The sequence below is a fragment of the Sarcophilus harrisii genome, chromosome 1 (genome assembly GCF_902635505.1).
Source record: "Sarcophilus harrisii chromosome 1, mSarHar1.11, whole genome shotgun sequence".
Classification (NCBI taxonomy): Eukaryota; Metazoa; Chordata; class Mammalia; order Dasyuromorphia; family Dasyuridae; genus Sarcophilus; species Sarcophilus harrisii.
Genome location: NC_045426.1, coordinates 44,081,617 through 44,100,561, shown reverse-complemented (window position 1 = coordinate 44,100,561; position 18,945 = coordinate 44,081,617). Strand labels below are relative to the sequence as shown.

General features: G+C 38.9%; 1 protein-coding gene across 11 annotated transcripts in view; it reads right to left on the bottom strand.

Annotated features, from left to right (window-relative positions):
- ITPR1 (inositol 1,4,5-trisphosphate receptor type 1) overlaps window positions 1–18,945 on the bottom strand; it is a 386,707-nt gene that overhangs the window by 125,987 nt on the left and 241,775 nt on the right. For all 11 annotated transcript variants that reach the window (XM_031954255.1, XM_031954269.1, XM_031954258.1 and 8 more), the window contains 2 exons: window positions 14,044–14,176; window positions 12,353–12,543 (listed from right to left, as the gene is read on the bottom strand). In XM_031954255.1, the coding sequence (XP_031810115.1) occupies window positions 12,353–12,543; window positions 14,044–14,176 (324 nt within the window). The remainder of the gene's footprint in view (window positions 1–12,352; window positions 12,544–14,043; window positions 14,177–18,945) is intronic.

The window sequence follows — 18,945 nt, the reverse complement described above, 5'->3', positions numbered from 1 at the left end:
GAAAAAACACCTGCTCTGGAATTAGGGAAACCTGAGTTCAAATTCAGCCTCAAACACTTATTAGCTGTGTGATTCTTGGCAAGTCACTTAACCCCAATTGCCTCTTTAAAAAAAATGATATAAAAATAAAAAGGTCATTTCTTAGAAATACTCATTTTCTCATGAGCTGGGCTTTAATATCTCAAACTGCTAAAAAAAAATGAATATTATGTCATCCAATCATAACAGTAGAAGAAAATATCAACTCCCAAAGCATTGTGTTGCATTGCCTCCTGCAGGGCCACAGGACAACATAGAATGAAAGCCGGCTTTGGCTTTGCATCTTCTACTACCCTTGTATTTTGGAAATTTCACTCTTTGACCTCTCAGTTTCCTCATATTAGAGGTGAGAATACTGAGGGCCAAGAAGCCTAAACAATCTTTCAAGATCATACATGCTGGAAACATCAGGAGAGGAATTTGACCCCAGAGGCAGTGCACTTATTGCTGTTTCACTCAGGAAGAGCAAGGACACAGTTTGGAGACAATTGCCTTTGTCCTAACTCCACGATGCTTGGTCTAGATTGTTAACTCCCGTTCTGAGATGTCGATCTCACTCAGGCTAAATGTGTCTAAAATCGTTTCCTCTCTGGGGCCTCAATTTTCTCACCCACAAATTGAGGAGTTCTCTAGTGCTATGAACGGATAATAAAGTATTCTTAGTTATTTAGCAGTTTGGGACATTAAAGCACAACTCCAGAGAGAATGGCTATGTACTGGTCTTAGGAAGATCTGAATTCAAATCCTCCTTCAGATACTTATTAAACATAGGCAAGTCACATAAACTCTCAATTCCTTCAGACAAGAGTTCTATAATTCTTAAAGTTAGGGAAGATTCTAAATCTTCTTATAGAAGAATTGTTCATTTGTGGAGGAAATGTTCACATTGGTAGTCCTCTGCATGGATGAAATCATAGTTCAGGACTAGTGTTACCCCCTCTCCCCTTAAAAAAAAAAAAAAAAAAAAAAAAAGATTAACTGCCTAAATCCTGAGAATCTTACATTTATCACTAGGAAATCCTGCTTTATAGGAGACCCAGAAATAGCACCAGGTTCAGCCCTGAGTAAAGAACAGAATATAATAGTTCACAAGCCCCTGGGTAGAGCTGCCTGAAATGTGCTTCCAGATCAAAAGCCTGGAGTGGAATGTCTACGTTCCCCTGGAGTCAAAGGTGTGAGCCAGAGAGGTAGAACTCCTAAGAACAGAATGACTCATTTTACTCATCCTTCCAAATTAGACAAATAGAACACTTGGAACTTGAGAGGGGGAGGAAAACTGGAGAGGATCAAAAGGGGAAGCAAGAAGGGAAAAAAAAAACCTCTCTGAGAAGACAGAGGACTTCTTAGAACTGGGTGCACATATTTAAAAATAATCACATTCTCTCTTCCTTAGTTCCTAATTCCTTAGCAAAGGAAGATGGCTCACATCTGGCTAAAATTTTGGGAGACTAATTAAAATCCTCTCACTGGCAATGGACTTTCTCTTCTCTGTTAGTCAAGTACCTGACTGTCAACTCTCTCCCCGCCTCTATCTTTGTTTCTCTGTCTCTCTTTCCTCCCTACTCAGCTCCTTATTTCTAATACTATAAGATGCTTTGGGTAATAGAAAAAAAGTTTCAGTCCTGTCCTCAAGTAGCTTATAATCTAGTATAAGGAGGTTCGATGAATTTCCATCAAATGGGAACAAATTAACATGCTAAACTGTCAATAAGTACAATCATGAGTGCCAAAATGTTAGGGTGAATTGGAGGAGTTTGGGGACCTTTCATGGGGTCCTGACTTGTGCAGGAGCCTGAAGACTGGAGGGAGATCCAGTCTCTGAAGACTTGATCTCAAGATGGAAAGAAATCATAATAATCTGTGTACAGTTTCATGTCACTCTTAAAAATTTGGTATTTTCCCAAAGATCTCCAGTCATATATTAAAAACCAAGTTCTGCTTTATGGGTAACTTGCTTATTCAAAATGCACATTGTTCTCGCCAGTAGAATACAGGCTCCTTGTGGTCAGGGCCTGTTCTGCTTGCCTTTGTGTTCCCAATATAGTTTCTTACACATAACAGATCCTAAACAAATGCTTGTTGCATTGGGTTGGACCCCTTCAAAATGCTTTTCTCATGACACTCCATAATGATATTTTAAAAACTAGACATGGGGAGTTCACAGGATTCTGTTTAAATGGTATGCTTTGATGCTCAGAAAAGAAAAAGGAAGACTGGGGGTTGGGTGTGAAAGGGGAAAGATTGTAACATAAGCTTCCCCATCTTCTCAACTTCCAGGACCTCATATTTCTTGATCTGATTTAGATTACCTTGGCTACCGAACATTTTCTCAGTGCTAACAGCTTGGATTTCATGTGTGGCAACTCACACCTTTCCTTCTAGGCCTTCAGAACAAATATTCAAATCATCTGGGTAGAAACTGTAATCATATGGAAAAAAAAATCAAGAAAATTAGCCACCTCTAGCTCACCTGACATTTCTTAGCTTCCCTGATATTAAGTCCTCAAGTGAGGGTCAAGGGACGGTCTCTTCCACCATCAGAAGGTGATCAGAACATGCCAGTGAGAGCCACATCGTCTCTCCTTGGGAGGAGAAGGAAGAATCGAATTAACTCCCCAATTCCTGGCTTTCACTTGCACGCTCTCTCCAAGTTGCCTTCAGCTGACAACACTCCATTTTCATGAAGGCACAGTAGATCCATTCTTGAAGATACTTAAGTATAAACGCATGGGCAAGGAAGTATTTAAAATGAAAAAGTTACTGGACTGAAATTTTGTTCTTTCATTTATCTATAATGAGTGTTAATGCCTTCTGGATTCCTTCATGTGCCAGTTAAAATACCCCCTTCTCTAACAAACTTTTCTTGATCTCCTTTAATGCTTAGAGCTTTCTGAGATTATCCCCATTTTTTTTCTCTGTAAAGCTTGTTTCTACATAATACTACTGGTTTTTAATTCCTGGTGCCATCAGTAAGTCAGTCAATAAACATTTCTTAAGTACCTTCCATGTGCCAAGCACTGTGCTAAAGATTACAAAGATAGCCCCTGTTTTCAAAGTGCTTATAGTCTACCAGTAGTATATTCAGTTTTTGTTGTGTTCTAGTTCTGAACTCAGTTCAAGGAAGCACAAAAACAAGAGAGATTTGGGACAATAAGCACTGTCAAGCATGAATGAGGCATGAAAGGAACAAAATGATCCCTTTGATGGGAGGAAGAAAGAATATTGATATAAGAATGAAAACTATTCTTTTCCATCTCAAGATATTTTGAAAACACATTGTTTGAATGAATTTCATGCACGAGAGGATCAGGACAACTGAAATCAGAACCTATATGATTATGATCTGTAAAATAAGGGACCAGAATCTAGAATTAGAGTTCTCAAACTTTTTGTGAAATAGGCCCTTTGGCCCAGTCTGCTTTAGCTGATGGACCTCTTTTCAGAATAATGTTTTTATATGTGTAATATAAAATATATAGGTCCACAAAGCTAACTGACTACAATGAAATAGTTTTTAAAAACATTTTGATAACTATGTTTATGGATCCTAAATTAAGCACCCTCAGACTAGATGCTCTCCAAGTCAGTTCCTTCAAGGTCTAGGATTCTGGGCTCCTAACAAAAGCAGCTTACCAGAGAAGGTTTGCTTTCTAAATCTCTACTAAACCAAAACAACAATGGGATTCCAGTTATTGTTGCCTGAACATATGGATTTAGTCTTCAGCTAATATGCTTGGGTGTTGCCCAGGAGATTTAAATTTATTCTAATGGGAGCTTCTCAAATAAATCCCTGTAATGTCAATAAGAAAAATGGACTTAGTTCACTGCCGGCTAAATTCATTTCCCACATGGATGAAACCTGAGGTTAGAAAACACCACTTAGAGATGACTCATTTCAGGATCCTCTGCCAAAAAAACAAAACAAAACAAAATGAAAAAAAAAAAACCAATCTATCCCTTGATGTCATGTGCTCCTGCACCCATCATTCACCCGTCTGGAGGTGGCTGCCACATCGACTGAAGATTGACCCTCCCTACAAACTGTACTCCTCTCTGCTGCCAAGTGAAATCCAATTTTCTGTTAAGACCTCCACCTATGGGCTAAATGGCACCATAACTCCCTCTGGTCATTTATTCAGTGGTTTATTTTACAAGTCTGGAATAGGAAGAGATGGGATGGGCAAGAAACCAATCCCCTTCATTTCTCATCTGATTTCTTTAAGCAATCTTCAGAAGTAAGAGTTACTCTGGGGCAAGGATCCTTCAGTTAGCCCTCCCCAACTGAGTTAGCTAGACTTGTAAGGCAGTTTTTTTTTTTCCTTCTATTTTCCATTTTCTGATATGTATGTGGGGGAAAGAGTTTGTTCTTGGGTGTGTCTCCAGCCCAGTAGTCTGCCTAATACTGAGTTCTAGACAGCAGTGAACCATTTCATATATAAGACCTTAGTGTACTCTTGGAAGCAGAAATAATTAGTCAAAACTTAAAAACAAAACAAAACAAAAACAAAAACCACCCCCTTAAGTTGATAAATGAAGCTATGTTAACACATACATATACATCTGCATTTGTTGAATGCTGGGTCCCAAGTTATCCCTCACTCCCACCCCCACCTAGAGGGAAACAGAGATGCTACCCTCTGGGAAGGGGAAAAAAGGGGAATGGAAGTATCTATTCCGGTTTGTTGGAAGCACCAGCTTAAAAGGGAAAGAACACAAGATGTTGGCTAGAATGCATGGGACGGATGTGAAAGTGCCATGAGGTTTGCTAAACTAGCTGCATGCCAAAAATTAATTCATAAGCAAATGCTTATTTTACAGTTTCCCACTTACTGCAAAACGTCAAATGGAAACTAAAGATTTCTTTTGGGGGTTGGCAGGAGGGGGCAGGGAGAAGTGAAGACAGTTGGATGGAGGAAGTTTTATACTTTAAGAAAACAAAGGAAAAAAAATTAAGCTCAATTTAAGGGTCAGACAATTTGTCAAGTTCCTACGTCACTCGGAGAGCACCAAGAGCCACAATCACCCTAAGCTTTTTTTATGTTTGGGGGATGAATCACAGTAGCAACAACATTGTTCAGATCCGGACTGCTCCCAAAGATGTCACCTGGGTGTGTGATCCACTCTCATTTATTATTTTGATTTTGAAAGCCAGGGTTGGGCCAGAGGAGCTAGGAATATGGTTAAGGTGAGTGAGAAAACACTCTTTGGAAAGGTAATCTAAATTCCCCCTAGATCTTCCGGCAAGATCTGAGAGCTGAGACATTATGAAAATGAGTAGGCAAATTCCCTCTCAAGCTTCTGGAGTTGCCAAATTCTGTGTTGCATCACACATGCATTTCCAAATATGGAAGACTTCATGGTCTGAGCAATAGAAGTTTAGTGAGAAGCCAGTCCCAAATGACCACATCCTTATTTAAATGGTTCAGTAGACAAAGAAAGGATGTGATCCGAGTCTCTGGGGGGAGAGTCTCACCCTTCAAGAAAAGAGAAATCCGCTATTGACTTTGCCTCTCTTTCATTCCATCCACGAAGCTTCTCTGACCTGAATTTCAGAGGCTATCTTTTTATATTTGAGAGCACAATCATATCTAGCCCATGTACAAAGATTCACCTTCCTTCCAACCTTTCTTTCCAGAGTCCTCCCTGTCTTTTCTCTAATCTTTTTAACTTCCACAGACATTGACCTGGCCATCAGCCAAGGAAAAAACTGGGAGTGGGACAAAGAAATAATCTCTCCAACTATTACTGTTACTTGAGTAACTGGAGAGATGAGACATGTTGTGTAGTTTGGAGATTTCCAAAGGCCAGGAATGGGCCTTTTTTTAAATCTTTGCATCTCCAGAGATACCCAGCATTCTATAATGTTCCTGGAAAGCAAATTTGTCTTTTTTCTTCTTCATTTTGTATCCTCCCCCCACCCATAATATAATAAGTGCTTAATAAATGCTTGTTACTGATCTGTATAAAGTAAGTGGTTAATAAATGTTTGCTGAATGAATGTTGTAAGCCCTGTGGGATTAAGCATAAACATGATTTGAAAAGGGATCTCTTTAGATAAGAAAAGCTCTATTCAGAGGGAACATAGAGGTCAGCAGTTTTTTGTTTTTTTGTTTTTTGGTCCTGTATACTTTTTCCCCCTACCATTTATTATATAAGCAACCTGTAACTCCATGAAGGCCCACGTGGCCACAAGCAGATCTCCTTTCCTGTTGCTGTTATGTGTGTCAGGGTGATGGGGAAGAGATGATGGGGGAGTGAGTTACTGTTCCTCATTCTTCTGAATGAATTTTTGAACTAAAGTCCACACCAATTGTCACAATTGTTGCTTTTAATCCAAGTCAAGTGGCAATTCACATATGGAGTTCTCTTTACAGGGAGGAAACCAGGTTAATCCAGAAAGCTCTTCTGCTGTCTTGGTGCTTCCTGTTTTTCTCCAATCAGCAAAGGGATCCACATCATGTCCCCTCTTCCCCCCACCTTTCCTTTCTCTTGCTATATCACTAGTTTTCAAAGATCCTAATAGAGTGAACCTATTCTCTCTGCTGAATTCCATTACCCTATAACCACTAATCTACAATTTCTCTCTATGCATGTGGGCTAAAGGCATCTCAAACTCAACATTTCCAATCAGAACTCATTGCCTTTTCCTCAGACAACCCTCTTCAGAACTGCCCTATTTCTTTCCAAAGTGCCATTCTCCTTGGAATAACCCGTATTCATAAGCCTGGAGTCATTCCTATCTTCACCCATCCATACTTCCCATTCTAACCAGTTGCCAAGTCTTATAGACTCTACCTCCAAAAGCATCCTTCCTATGGATCCCCTCCTATCTATTCATGTGGCTGTCTCCTTAGTTCAGACCATTATCTCCTCTCACTTGGACAACTGCAAAAGCCTTCAAGTGCTCTCCCCAACTTCTGTCTCTTCCCTCTCTCATTTATGAGCGCCATGCTGATATTCCCAAAGCACAAGTCTGAGCATTTACTAAGCACCTACTGTATTGTGCGAGGTGGGGAGTACAAAATGAGGAAGAAAAAAGGCAATTCTTGCTTTTCAGGAACATTATAAAATGCCAGATCTCTGTGGAGATACAAAGATTAAAAAAAGTCTTCTAGAAGTCTTCAAACTAGACAGCCTGTCACATATCTACAGTTATTAAAGAAACAATAATTGTTGGAGAGATTATCATTGTCCCACTCTCAGTCACCTCCTTGCTCAAGAAGTTGAAGAGACCTTCAGCTCTTCAGTTTGCTTTTTAAAAGTCCTTTGTAAGAACCCACATGTGCAAAAATGTTTGTAGCAGCAATTTTTGTGGTAGCAAAGAATTGGAAAATAAGTAGATACTCATCAATTGGGGAACGGTTGAATAAGTTGTGGTATATGAAGATAGGTAATGGAATATTATTGTTCTATAAAAAATGATGAACAAGCTGATTTTATAGAAAGACCTGGCAAGGTTTACATAAACTGATGCTGAGCAGAACGAGCAGAACCAGGATTACATGGTATCAGCAAGAATGTGGGATCATCTACTGTGAAAGCCTTCATTCTTCTCAGAAGTTCAATGATCCAAGGCAATCCCAATAAACTTTGGATAGAAAACGTCATCTGCATCCCCCAAAAGAACTATGGAGATTGAATGTAAATCAACACACGATATGTTTACTTCTTTTTCCTAGTTTTTTTTTCCCCTCTCCCAAGGATTTTCCCTTTTGTTCTAATTTTTCTCTCCCAACATGATTCATAAAGAAATGTGTATTAAAAACAAATAAAATATACAAATAAGCAGTTAAAAAATAAAATAAAAAGTCCTTTGTCATTTTAGCTCCAATTTCTTTTTCTAGTCCAAGTCTACATCACTCCCCACTCACATGTTCTATGTGACCTTCTTCTTGCTCTGTTTTGGACATAAGATTCTCTCTCCTACCTTCATGCAAAGACTGTCCCCTATTTCTAAAATGCTCTCACTCATTCTCAACTTCTTAAAAATCCTAGCTTTTCTCAAGGATCATCTCAAGTATCCCCTCCTACAATAATCCATATTATTGCTTTCTGAATCTCCCTAAGTATTAGGATTCTCTAGCCTGCCTAAATTTATTTACTTTACATAGTAAATACAATTACTAAGTAAAGTGTACCAGTTTCTCCCCAGTAGAGTGTAAGCTTCTTGAGGGAAGGGACTGTTTTATTTTAGTTTTATACCTCCAGGCCTTGTGTAGTGTTAAATAAATGCCAGCTGAACTGAATTGACAGGAAGAATGTTGGAAGGAAGACCATTGCAGTGTTAAGGAACAAAGTGAGGTGACAGGAAAGTTTGGGGACTCAGTTTACCTCCAGAAAGATAGAGTGTGCAAGGGAGAAATATGGAGGTGGGCTGAAGCCAGATTAAGGTGGAAGAATCAGGCTGAGGAGATCCTGTTCTATCTTAGAAACGGCGAGGAGCCTGGGAAGGGGAATCCAAGTGCTAACAGTAGAGTACAACTTCAGGGTATCAAAAACCCCTCAGAGATGTCTGCATCTCTATCCATCTGGTGAATCAACAACATGCCCTGAAGTCTATTTCAAGCTCCCTCAGGAGAGCCTGGCCGACTAAACAGAATACTTTCACCTTCTCTAAGAATAATAATTGATGTAAATCAAGCCTGGCATTTTGTCTGAAACTGAAGCATGTGGATATGAGTAAGAAATGTGTGAAAACATGAAGCTAATATTCATAATTACTTGAAATGATAAAAAAACTTGAGGGAAAAACCAGCTTCGGTGTGCCACATGATTACCAACCAACTGTGAAAAAACATACTCCAGATCATTCTTTGTACAGTGCCTAATGTACCCAGAGTGAAATCACGTGGCTCATTAGTCATGAAATAGTCCGTATTCTCCAAGTGCTCCATGTAACACATGACTCTAGGCTTCTTGAACACCACAGCCATGTGATACTTTTTAATATGGACTGATGATGACCAGACATCACACATCGAGCTAGTTATTCTTTTGTAAAGGCTACTTTCATAGAATTAAAATTCTTCAATCTGGAAGGGACCTTAGGAGCCAATCCCCTCATTTCAGAGACATTTAAAAGCAAACAGAGAAATTCAGACAAGTCCACACAGAGAATAAGAGATCAGGGACTGAAATCCAGGTACTCGACTCCAAATCCAGCTTTCTTACAACAAACACCACCAGCAATCATCCTTAGTTCTTCATTATAATTTTCCCAAATGAGGCTAATTCTCAGTTTCCCATCCAATTTGGGACTTCTTCAACATTGAGATTTCTTTTTCTTTTTCTTTTTTCTTTTTTTTTAACCACACTGCCAAACTTTGAAGGGTGGGGAAATGTCCTTCAAAAGTGGCAAACTCCAGCAAAGCTTGTTAATTCACATGCTGCACTTAGGAATTTGTAATAACAAACAGGGCTTTAGAATAGGTTCCCTTCTAAGTCAATCTTCTCTTTATAGATATACTAAATTAATAGTGGAGACAAGATTGTAGGGAGGTGGTAGTATTCAAAACACTTGAAAATAAAGTGCCATTTATATGCAAATAATTGACATACTAATTAGAACTCACATTTACACAACTCTTCATTAAAACAGGTCGCTTAGGGACCTCTACTGTGAAATATCTTGTTGGCCCAGAAGTCAGCTACCAAGTAACCTCAGCTCCCTCTATTCCTCAGTATTCTCTTAGGCCATTAGCCACGGTTTGCCTTTACTTTATTCCCTCATCTTCTGGCCACTACAGTTAGCCATCCTCATTCTTGAACCCTTCAGCAGACCCCACCCTGGCAATCCCCACCAGCTATCTCCTCCATTTTTATTCCTGAGCACGGCTGGGAAGTCATGAAAACACACTGACTCAGGCCACATTAAACTCTTTTTATTCCTATTAAATTGATTCTGGATCACTCTTTCCCCCACATAATTCCAAATGATTTCCCTTGGATTCCCACGGCCATCCTCCTCCTTTCTCCTCCTCTCCCAGGTTGCCAAAGGCAAGGACTGCATGTCCTGCCATCACCTCAAACCCTGCAGGTTTCTACTTTCCTGAAAAGACTGAGGTTATCTCCTCCACACCCCCAATAATTCCTTGCCCTTACCCACCTATTCATTTTTCCCCTCTGGTCTCAAAGGATGCAGGAGTCCGCTTTTATTTGTATTTTTAATCCTATTTCTTCCCATCTCATCTGGCATTTGCCCCATTAATCATTTCTTCCTCTCCTCCTCTTTAATCCCTCTCCTGACTTCACTAATCTCTTGCCACTGGACATCAATGACTGGAGGCAAGAGGACTTTGTGCAGTTCTGCTCACTTAAATCCAATTCACCAGCAAGTCAAGACATTACCCAAGTGATATAATTGGTCTTGGACAAAGAGGTACGAATAACAGCTACAAAATCTGTATACAAACACATTCAGGTCCCTCCTAAACTTAAAATAACAGCTAGCTTTTATATAGTGCTTTAAGATTTACAAAATGCTATGTACAGGTTTTTAGAGGAAACTAAATGTCAGTAGATAAAGAGTTAGATGTAGAGGAAGACCAAAGTTCAAATCTCAGGCTCCTATGTCAATCTTAATTTCTTTATCTGTAAAATGGGGATAATTGTGAAAATCAATTGAGATAACAAAAGTATGACACTTTGCAAACTGTAAAGGGCAATATAAATTTTAGTCATAATAATTTGATAATTATTATTACTAGGATTAATCCTCAAAACAACTCTGTGTGGTAGGGATCATTATTATCCCCATTTTACAGATGTGGAACTGAGGTTGAAAAAGATTAAATATTTGCCCAGGGTCACATAGCTAGTATTTGGATTCGGGTTTTCATGATTCCAAAACCAAAACTCTCTATACTGAGTCACAGAGTTCTTTTAAGCCCCACTCCCCTCTCAAGTTATCATCCTCTATCTACTCAATTTCTTTTTATTTTGCTTTTTCTTTCCAAAATATATTTTTATTCACATATTTTATTTATTTTAAATGTGTTTAAATTTATAAAAATAAATATATTTTTGTTACTTCTCAGTTATGTGCAATTTTTTTTTACACATTCATTACTATTAAATTTCTAGAAAGAGAAAACTGTAGTCATTGTCTCCAATTAATCATCCTCCTAAAATCTAGTTTCATCTCTGTTGTTATTCTGAAATGACTTTCTCAAAGGCTTAAAGTAGCTTAATAGCTAAATCCAATTCCCTTTCTTGAGTATTTATCTTCCTTGTCCCCTTTCTACCACATGACAGTATTGACCAGCTCCCCTTGGCTCCTCCTTCCATCCCTCCAGTATGAATCATCTCCTAATTATCTGACAGCCCTTCTTTCAGTTTCATTTACTCTTCTCTTCTTCCTTTCTCCAGTCCATAAGGAAGCTACCCCAGAAAGCTCCATTTTCTCCCCTCTCCTATTTTTTCTCTAGACAAGCTCATCCATTCCCATACGTTCAATTACTTCTTCTCTAAAGATGATTTGAGAATCCCAAATTTTGCTCAGCCATCCTTTCTGGGGGACTCATCCTTCCTCTCAATCTGCCCCTTTCATAATTTCTCTCTTCCTTGTAAGAGCTCTGCCAAGGTACACATTCGACGCTATTCATTCTATTTCCCTGATACTTCCACACATCCCAGTTCTCTTTTTTTCCTCCTGGACTCCTTGATTTAATTTTGGCCTTTGCAGCCCAGACATCTAGCATAAGACTTTGCACACAGTAAGCATTAAATGTGTTGACTTAAATCCCCAATGAGTACAAATTGGTAAAGTTTCATAGAATTCTGAAAGTAAAGGCATTTGAATTAGTTTAAGTAACAATCTCAGGAAATGAAGCTAACCTGGTGTATGTGTATGTATTTTTAAATGGAGGAAAAAAGAAATCTAAATCACACAGACATTCCTGACTTTTTTGGTCACTTGTGATGAATTCATCTGAATGCTAGGGACATTCTCTTTTAGAACAAACTTCATTTTCAAATCAGATTATCATCTCTTTTCTAAATTTTGTTTCAGGGAAAATTCTGAGATACAGAAGTATGAATTACAGGAGAGTAGAACATATCAAAAAGAGAAGGGTGTGAAATAATAGCAGAAAGTAGGTGCCAGGTAGACTGTGGCAATCAAACTGGCCTGAAACAGATTGGATTATTTAAGGATTATACCCAGAATAAGCAGATATAATGACCACACAGCAACTTCAGAATGACATATCTGTTGTTTAAGCAGAGTTTATATCAGTGACTCCATGACATGGGAAATCAATGGCACTTATTGCCCCTGTACCTTACCAGACCCACCACCAAATGCCTTCCCTACCTGTATGGTGGTATTGCCGCCTTCCAGGAGTGCGATGGCGAGCAGAATACTTTCATGAAAAACTCGGTCACTGGACGCATTCATGATCAGGTCGATGACGAGATTGGATGCTCCTTCTTTGTCCAGATGGCACTGAACATCTGCCAAACTCATTTCACCTCTGCTCATGGTACTAGATCCTGAACTTCCCCCTACAAAGGTGAAGCACAATGTGGAGACTGAGGCTCCAGACCAATACCCAAGTCCATTCAACACAAAATCAATTACTTAACATTTGGGTTATTTGCTGACCTAGCCAAACAAACTAGAAATGAAGTGTTGTGGCAGAAGGGAACATTAGAGATCATCTAGTAGAAATTCTTTTTTTTTTCTTTTCTTTTTTACAGATGAGGAAACAGAGGCTTGGAGAAAAGTGCCTCCCCTAAAGCTACCAGTATTAATTAGCAAAATTAGATTTAAACTCAACTGTTCTGACTCCCAAACCAGTACCTCCTGTTCCAGGTGACAAAGCATATCTTATACTGGCATTTACCTGTTTTAATCAGGAGCTAGCTCCCACCAACTGGACAGAATAGATTGTTAAATTTTCAGTGTGAGCATTTACAGCTTGGAAATCAGCAAATATTACTCTGAGCAATCATTTATTCTCTCACAATTTCCCCATCTGTAAAAAGAGGATAATAGTAATGCCAACTGGGAGGATTAAGTGAGATGGCATATGTGTGATGCTTTGCAAATCTTTAAGCACTTTATAAGCTCTTCCATTATCTCAAAGAAACAAAGAATTTTCCTTCTCTAAGACTCAGTTTCTTCATTTGTAGAATGAGCAGGTTAAACTAGATGATTGTAATTTATTTATATATATATATAATTTTATATATTATATATGATAATACTAATAATTTTGATATAATTTTATATTTTTACTAATATATGTATATGTGTGTGTATATATACATATATATACACACACACACACATATTGTTTCCCTGAATAGAATGTAAGCTCTTTGAGGACAGGAACTGTTCCATTTTTGTTGTTATGTCCCCAGTGTCTATTACTGTGTGTGGCACATGGGTCAGCTTAATAAATGTTTGGAGAATGAATGACTTCTGAGGTTAGTGACAGTTCCCAAATCTCATTATTTGTGATTCAAAAATGACTAATAGCTCAAGGCCATCACAAAATAGTTAAAAATTATTTCTTCTTAAGGAAAGCAAGCGTGTGTGTATAGGCCTGATTGTTGTATACTTCCATGATATTTTTTCATAACTCTTCTAGTTAACAGGAAAGCTTCTTGTTGAGTACTGGGAATGTAATCAAGTCAAATTGACCAGATTATTCAAAAGCCATGGGAAAAAAATGTAATCTAGTTAAGTAAAAGAAGTAAACACTTAGTAAATGTTTGTTGAACTTCTGAATTTTCTAATTCCATTAGAGAAGAAAATAGGACTTTCTTTTGCGTGAAAATATTTACAGGCATTTTTTTTCCCCTGACAGGATGTATGCTAAGGAAATAATGAGCTGCTTTAAAAAAAAGACAACAACCAAAAAAACCCAACCCTTCCCCACATCTCCACACAGCCCAAATTCACCTGTTAAATATTCAATCTGTTATGCAGAAACATGCAGATTTAACATGGCAATCCAGAGTCACACATAGCACTAATTAGCCTACCGCACAGCCTACCTCCTCCCCCAGCTTTGCTAGGTCCTCCTGGAGATAGCGGGCCATTGCCAAAGCTCGTAAGGCTCTCTCTTCTTCCTGCAGGTCTGATGTTTCCATAGTAACGGTTGACCAAAATTTGCCTGAGTGCCTCACCCTTAATTCAAACAGGATAATGAAATCAGGTCCTGAATTTAATGCATAACTGAGCAACTAATATTCAAAAGACACAGGGGTACTCAGTCATAATTGGCCTAGTTTTACTAGGGGAAAACACATCAGGAGCACTCACAAACTTTCAGGTTAACTTGTTCAATATTTTCCAAGTGACAAGACCATATAACTTAAGCAGCAACTTTGGATATTTTCTCTTCCTCATACTTTTGTCAAAAAGTACAAAATACAAAGACTAAAATTAAAAGGCTGATTTACATATAATAGATGTAGAATATCATCATTCTTAATGTACTTAAGTGACTTTTAAAGATTATCTAATAAAAATTAGATAATTGACATTATTCTAAATTTTCTCCTAATTTTTACCTGCATGCAGAGATATTTCATATCAACATATGTAATGGCACCCAAAGTGTCCATGGTGTACACACATTATCAGTACAGACCACACCTGAGTCATTTGTCATGGTTTAGGAGGATCCCATCACATCAACCTACCATATTTTATTTAGCCATTCTCCTACTGTTGTGGGCCTTCAGGCTGTCTCCAATTTCACACTATTATAAATAGTGCTGTGAACATCATGGTACAAATTATTCTCTCCTGTGTATTATTTCCCTGGAACATATTCCCCAAAGTGGAAATACCAGAGCAAAGGGTATGAACAATTTTATAGCTTGTTATGTACTGCACGGTTTCTTTCCAAAAAGACTGAACCCAACTTATTGGGCCACTGGCATTGGAACGCTGTTCTTGTTTTAGAGTTCCATCTAAAGGTAACTAGAAAAAAAAAGTCCTATTTTTAAAGATGCTCATGTGATATTTTTTTCTTGGGGGTGATGGTGGTGGTGAATCGAAGTCTCTAATTTCACTGGTTTAGGGGAGGAGTGAGGAAACTCTCTCTAGATTGACAACTGTTCTGTATCTTGAAGTCTTTTCAGGGAACTGCTTATAGACTGTATTGATGTTTAGATAGGTCCAAAACGCAACAAATAAGTTTCCATGGAACAAGTAGAAATATATTTTCAATATGTTAACAAGAAATCAGACTATTCAAAAAGTAGGGGTTTACATTAGAAGGTGGGCACTAAGTCTTCCTTACAACCATCTTTCCTTTTCAAACACTGGGGAATTACAAACAAATATCACAACAATAATAAAATTCTTGGATGTAAAATTACCAAAGATATTCCAATCATGAAACATAATTCTTACCCATATTCCTAGTTTAGTAGAGAGAGCTCATCTCTTCAGTCACTATTCCTGGGCTGCCCACTGCTCTTAGCTAAGCCTTCTACTTTAAACTTACTGACTCCCTATTTTGCTTTCCCTATTTCTCTTATCTTTCTTCCAGCTGCCAATGGTTTCCACTGAACTTACAATTGATGAGGGAGCCCCTAATTTCACTGAGAAGACAATCAATGACCTCTCCAGATCCTCCCAGCCACCCTTTCCAAATACATCAGCAACATCACCCCGTTTGGGAAGGGAAGATGATGCTGATGACCTATAACTTGAAACGACCCTTCTCCTAAACATATTAATCATCTCGGCTCCATTGGTTCCTTTGCAACTACACAAGTATACCCAATCCTAATAAAAACTGATGTTTATTCTATCCAGCTGCTACTCCATTCCATCTTTTCCCTCTCTCTTACTGCTGGAGTTCTTGAAAAACACATCAGCACCTGAAAGACACAACTTCATGACTTCTCAGATGCTCTTTAACCCCTTGCAAATTGGCTTAAATCCATGATGCTCTGTGAGAATTTTCTAAAAGTTCACCACTATATAATGTTTGCAGTCAATTCCCAACATAACAATTCTTTTTTTTATCTTTCCCTTCTTTGAAGTGGGTATATGAGATATTTAGTAAACGTATATAAAATTGAGTTGACTTCTCAGCAGCTTTTGACAAAGCTGACTTCTAAACATGTCCCTCATTCTAACTAACTCCCATGATTCTATCAAAAGTATGAACACCCTCTGGTCACCTAGAATTTTAATTCTGACATCCTTTTTTACCTTTTCCTGTCTCCATTAATCTAACAAGTTACTGGTGGTTTCTACCTCTTGTGGGGTAGAACTCCACTTCCCTTCCCTCCATTCCCAACGTAACCATCTGTTTGGATTCTTGTCTTCTCTCACCTGAAGAACTGTATCCTGGAAGTCTTTCCTTTACTTCAAGCTCCAAACCACATACCATTTTCTCTATGAAGTTCCCTGATCCCCAAAGTTAAAAAAAGTTCTCTTCCTCCTCAAATTTAAGTATTTTGCCTGGTTCTCCTTTGACCTAATCACAATCTACCACATTCCATAATTATTTGTGCTTAATGTCATATTCTCTCTCTCCCCACCAACTATACTCCTTGAGGCAAAGGTTGGACTCCTTTTCATCATTGCATTCTTACTGAGTAGGAAAGACAATTTCTTAAATATTATCGATGACTAATAAACATATGTGGAATTGGCCAGTTCCTGTTTGTGTACATTTTCTTCCTCACTAATTCTGGAGACTTTACATTTCCAAGTTCTCCTAATTATTTTTTATAATTACTCTGCCTTATTTGATGGCTTCTCATTCAATCCAGTACTTTGCAATGTGGATCTCCCCTAGGGTTCTGTCCTTGACCTTCTTCTCTCCTATACTGTAAATCCCCTTCCTTCTTATTTCTTATCAGGTCTTTGTGTAGATAACATCTAACTTTTTATTTCTTACATTGATCTATCTCCTTAGGTCAAAACCTTCTTATCCAACTTTTTTATAAGATTTCTCCACCTTATCCCTTCCTTATTTGTTAATAGGAGTACATGGATGTTCAGGGGGACTGGCCCCTGTGAAGAAGGGCTTTGGCTCCTTTTCAGGGCTGCTCATCCAACCCTTGGTATCCACCTTCTCTCCAACTCTCACTTGTGACTACCTCCAAAGGCCTTCCTGCCTGAGTATGGAATGATTTTTCCATCCCTTAAACTTTCCATAGGCCATTTTTCTTTCTCACCTATAATGCAACTTATTTTGCACTAGAATTGACTGCTTCATATCTCCCTCCTACATTTCAGTCCATAAGGGTAAGGTTGTGTCTCATCCACACTGTCCATCTCCTGCTGGGTACACACAGTAAGTGACTTGAGAAAGTTTTTGAATGACTGCTTTGATCAACCAGAATGGGACAAGAAGTGGGTTTCTTTACCCTAGAATCACACTTTCAACAACACTAGGTCTTCTAACACCCCTTGCCTTCCTCAGGCCCCCCCTCACCCTGAAGGCTACAGTGTTTTCCACAGAAGTATTTCAGGGCGAGGAAGTAGTAAGGCATGAAGTTACCTCTGACATATCATCAAGAGAGTTAAGTGAGAAGTCTAGCAAGACAGGAGAGGTGCTGAAAACAGAACAGGGCCAGAAATAGAACCCCAAGAGTTCTTCTGAAGAGACCTGCAACTGTAACATGACTAAGTAGAATTTCAAGTGATAAGTTAACAAACCCTGAGAAGAAGCCTGGAGACAGGAAGGCAAATATCTGTGAAAAGAAGGGGGTGGCCCTGTCTGGCCAGAATTTTGAGCCTTGGGGCTCTTTGGGAAAGGTTCACCTGAAACCTGATTATCTTCTGTTCTGCCCAGACTCCACAGACTGGCAGGGCTGGGAGAGGGGGAAGAAGCAGAGGCTTAGCTTGAATGTCTGAAGAACCTAACTCTTAAAGAAAAGCAAATTCAGGGAATTAAGTCTCTTCCCTCCTTCAAAGAAAACTTTCAAGAGTCTGCTGAGAAGAAATAGACTCCTCTGGGCTGTGAGCAACGGGAAGCAGTAAGTGCATTGTTCTCTATGAACAAAGCTGGCTGCAGACATGGCTCCAACACAATGTGCTTCCTGAGTTGTTTTCACAGAAGTGGGAAGAGGCAGCGTGGATCTATCCTGGTGGCTAACTGTGGGTCCTAATAACACTTATTTATGAGATGACTGGCAAAGTTAGGGATTCAGCCTTTGGCCATGGGACAGAGCTAGGCTTACTTGTCCACATGGGGAATGAATCCGTGCTCTGGAACTCATTAAGCACCCTCACTGCCTCCTAACCTCTTAAATTAATCAGCTATAAACACTAGAAGATTACAGAGGAAGGAAGGAAGGAAGGAAGGAAAGGAGGGAGGAGAAATTTGAGAGAGGGAAGGAAGGAGGGAAGAAGGGAAGGAGAGAAGGAAGGAGGGAAGAAGGGAAGGAGAGAAAGGAGAGAGGGAGGAAGAAAGGAAGGAGGGAGAAAAGAATAGAAGGGAGGGAGGAAGGAAGAGTGGAAGGGAGGAAGAGTGGAAGAGAGAGAAGGAGGAGGAAAAGAAGAAGGGAGGGGAGAAAGAAACATAAGAGAAGAGAGAGAGAGGAGAGAGAAGAGAGAGAGAGGAGAGAGAAGAGAGAGAGGAGAGAGAAGAGAGAGAGGAGAGAGAGAGAAGAGAGAAAGAGAGAGAGAAGAAAGAGAGAGAGAGAGAGAGAGAGAGAGAGAGAGAGAGAGAGAGAGATAATGAACAAGAATGTATTAGGTACATGACTATCCAAAAAGATAGCTAAAATTGAGTAACTATACCATGGACCTTTGTAGTAAATCGGAACATTAGAGAAAAAGAAAGGGTTTTTTGGTCATTTTGCTTTAAACAAAGCATTACTAGGTCTAATCCTACTCTGCAACTAGTTGGCTGTGTGACTTTGTATACATCATTTTGAACTTAGCTTAACTTAGAAACAGGAGGGTTGGAATGGATGATC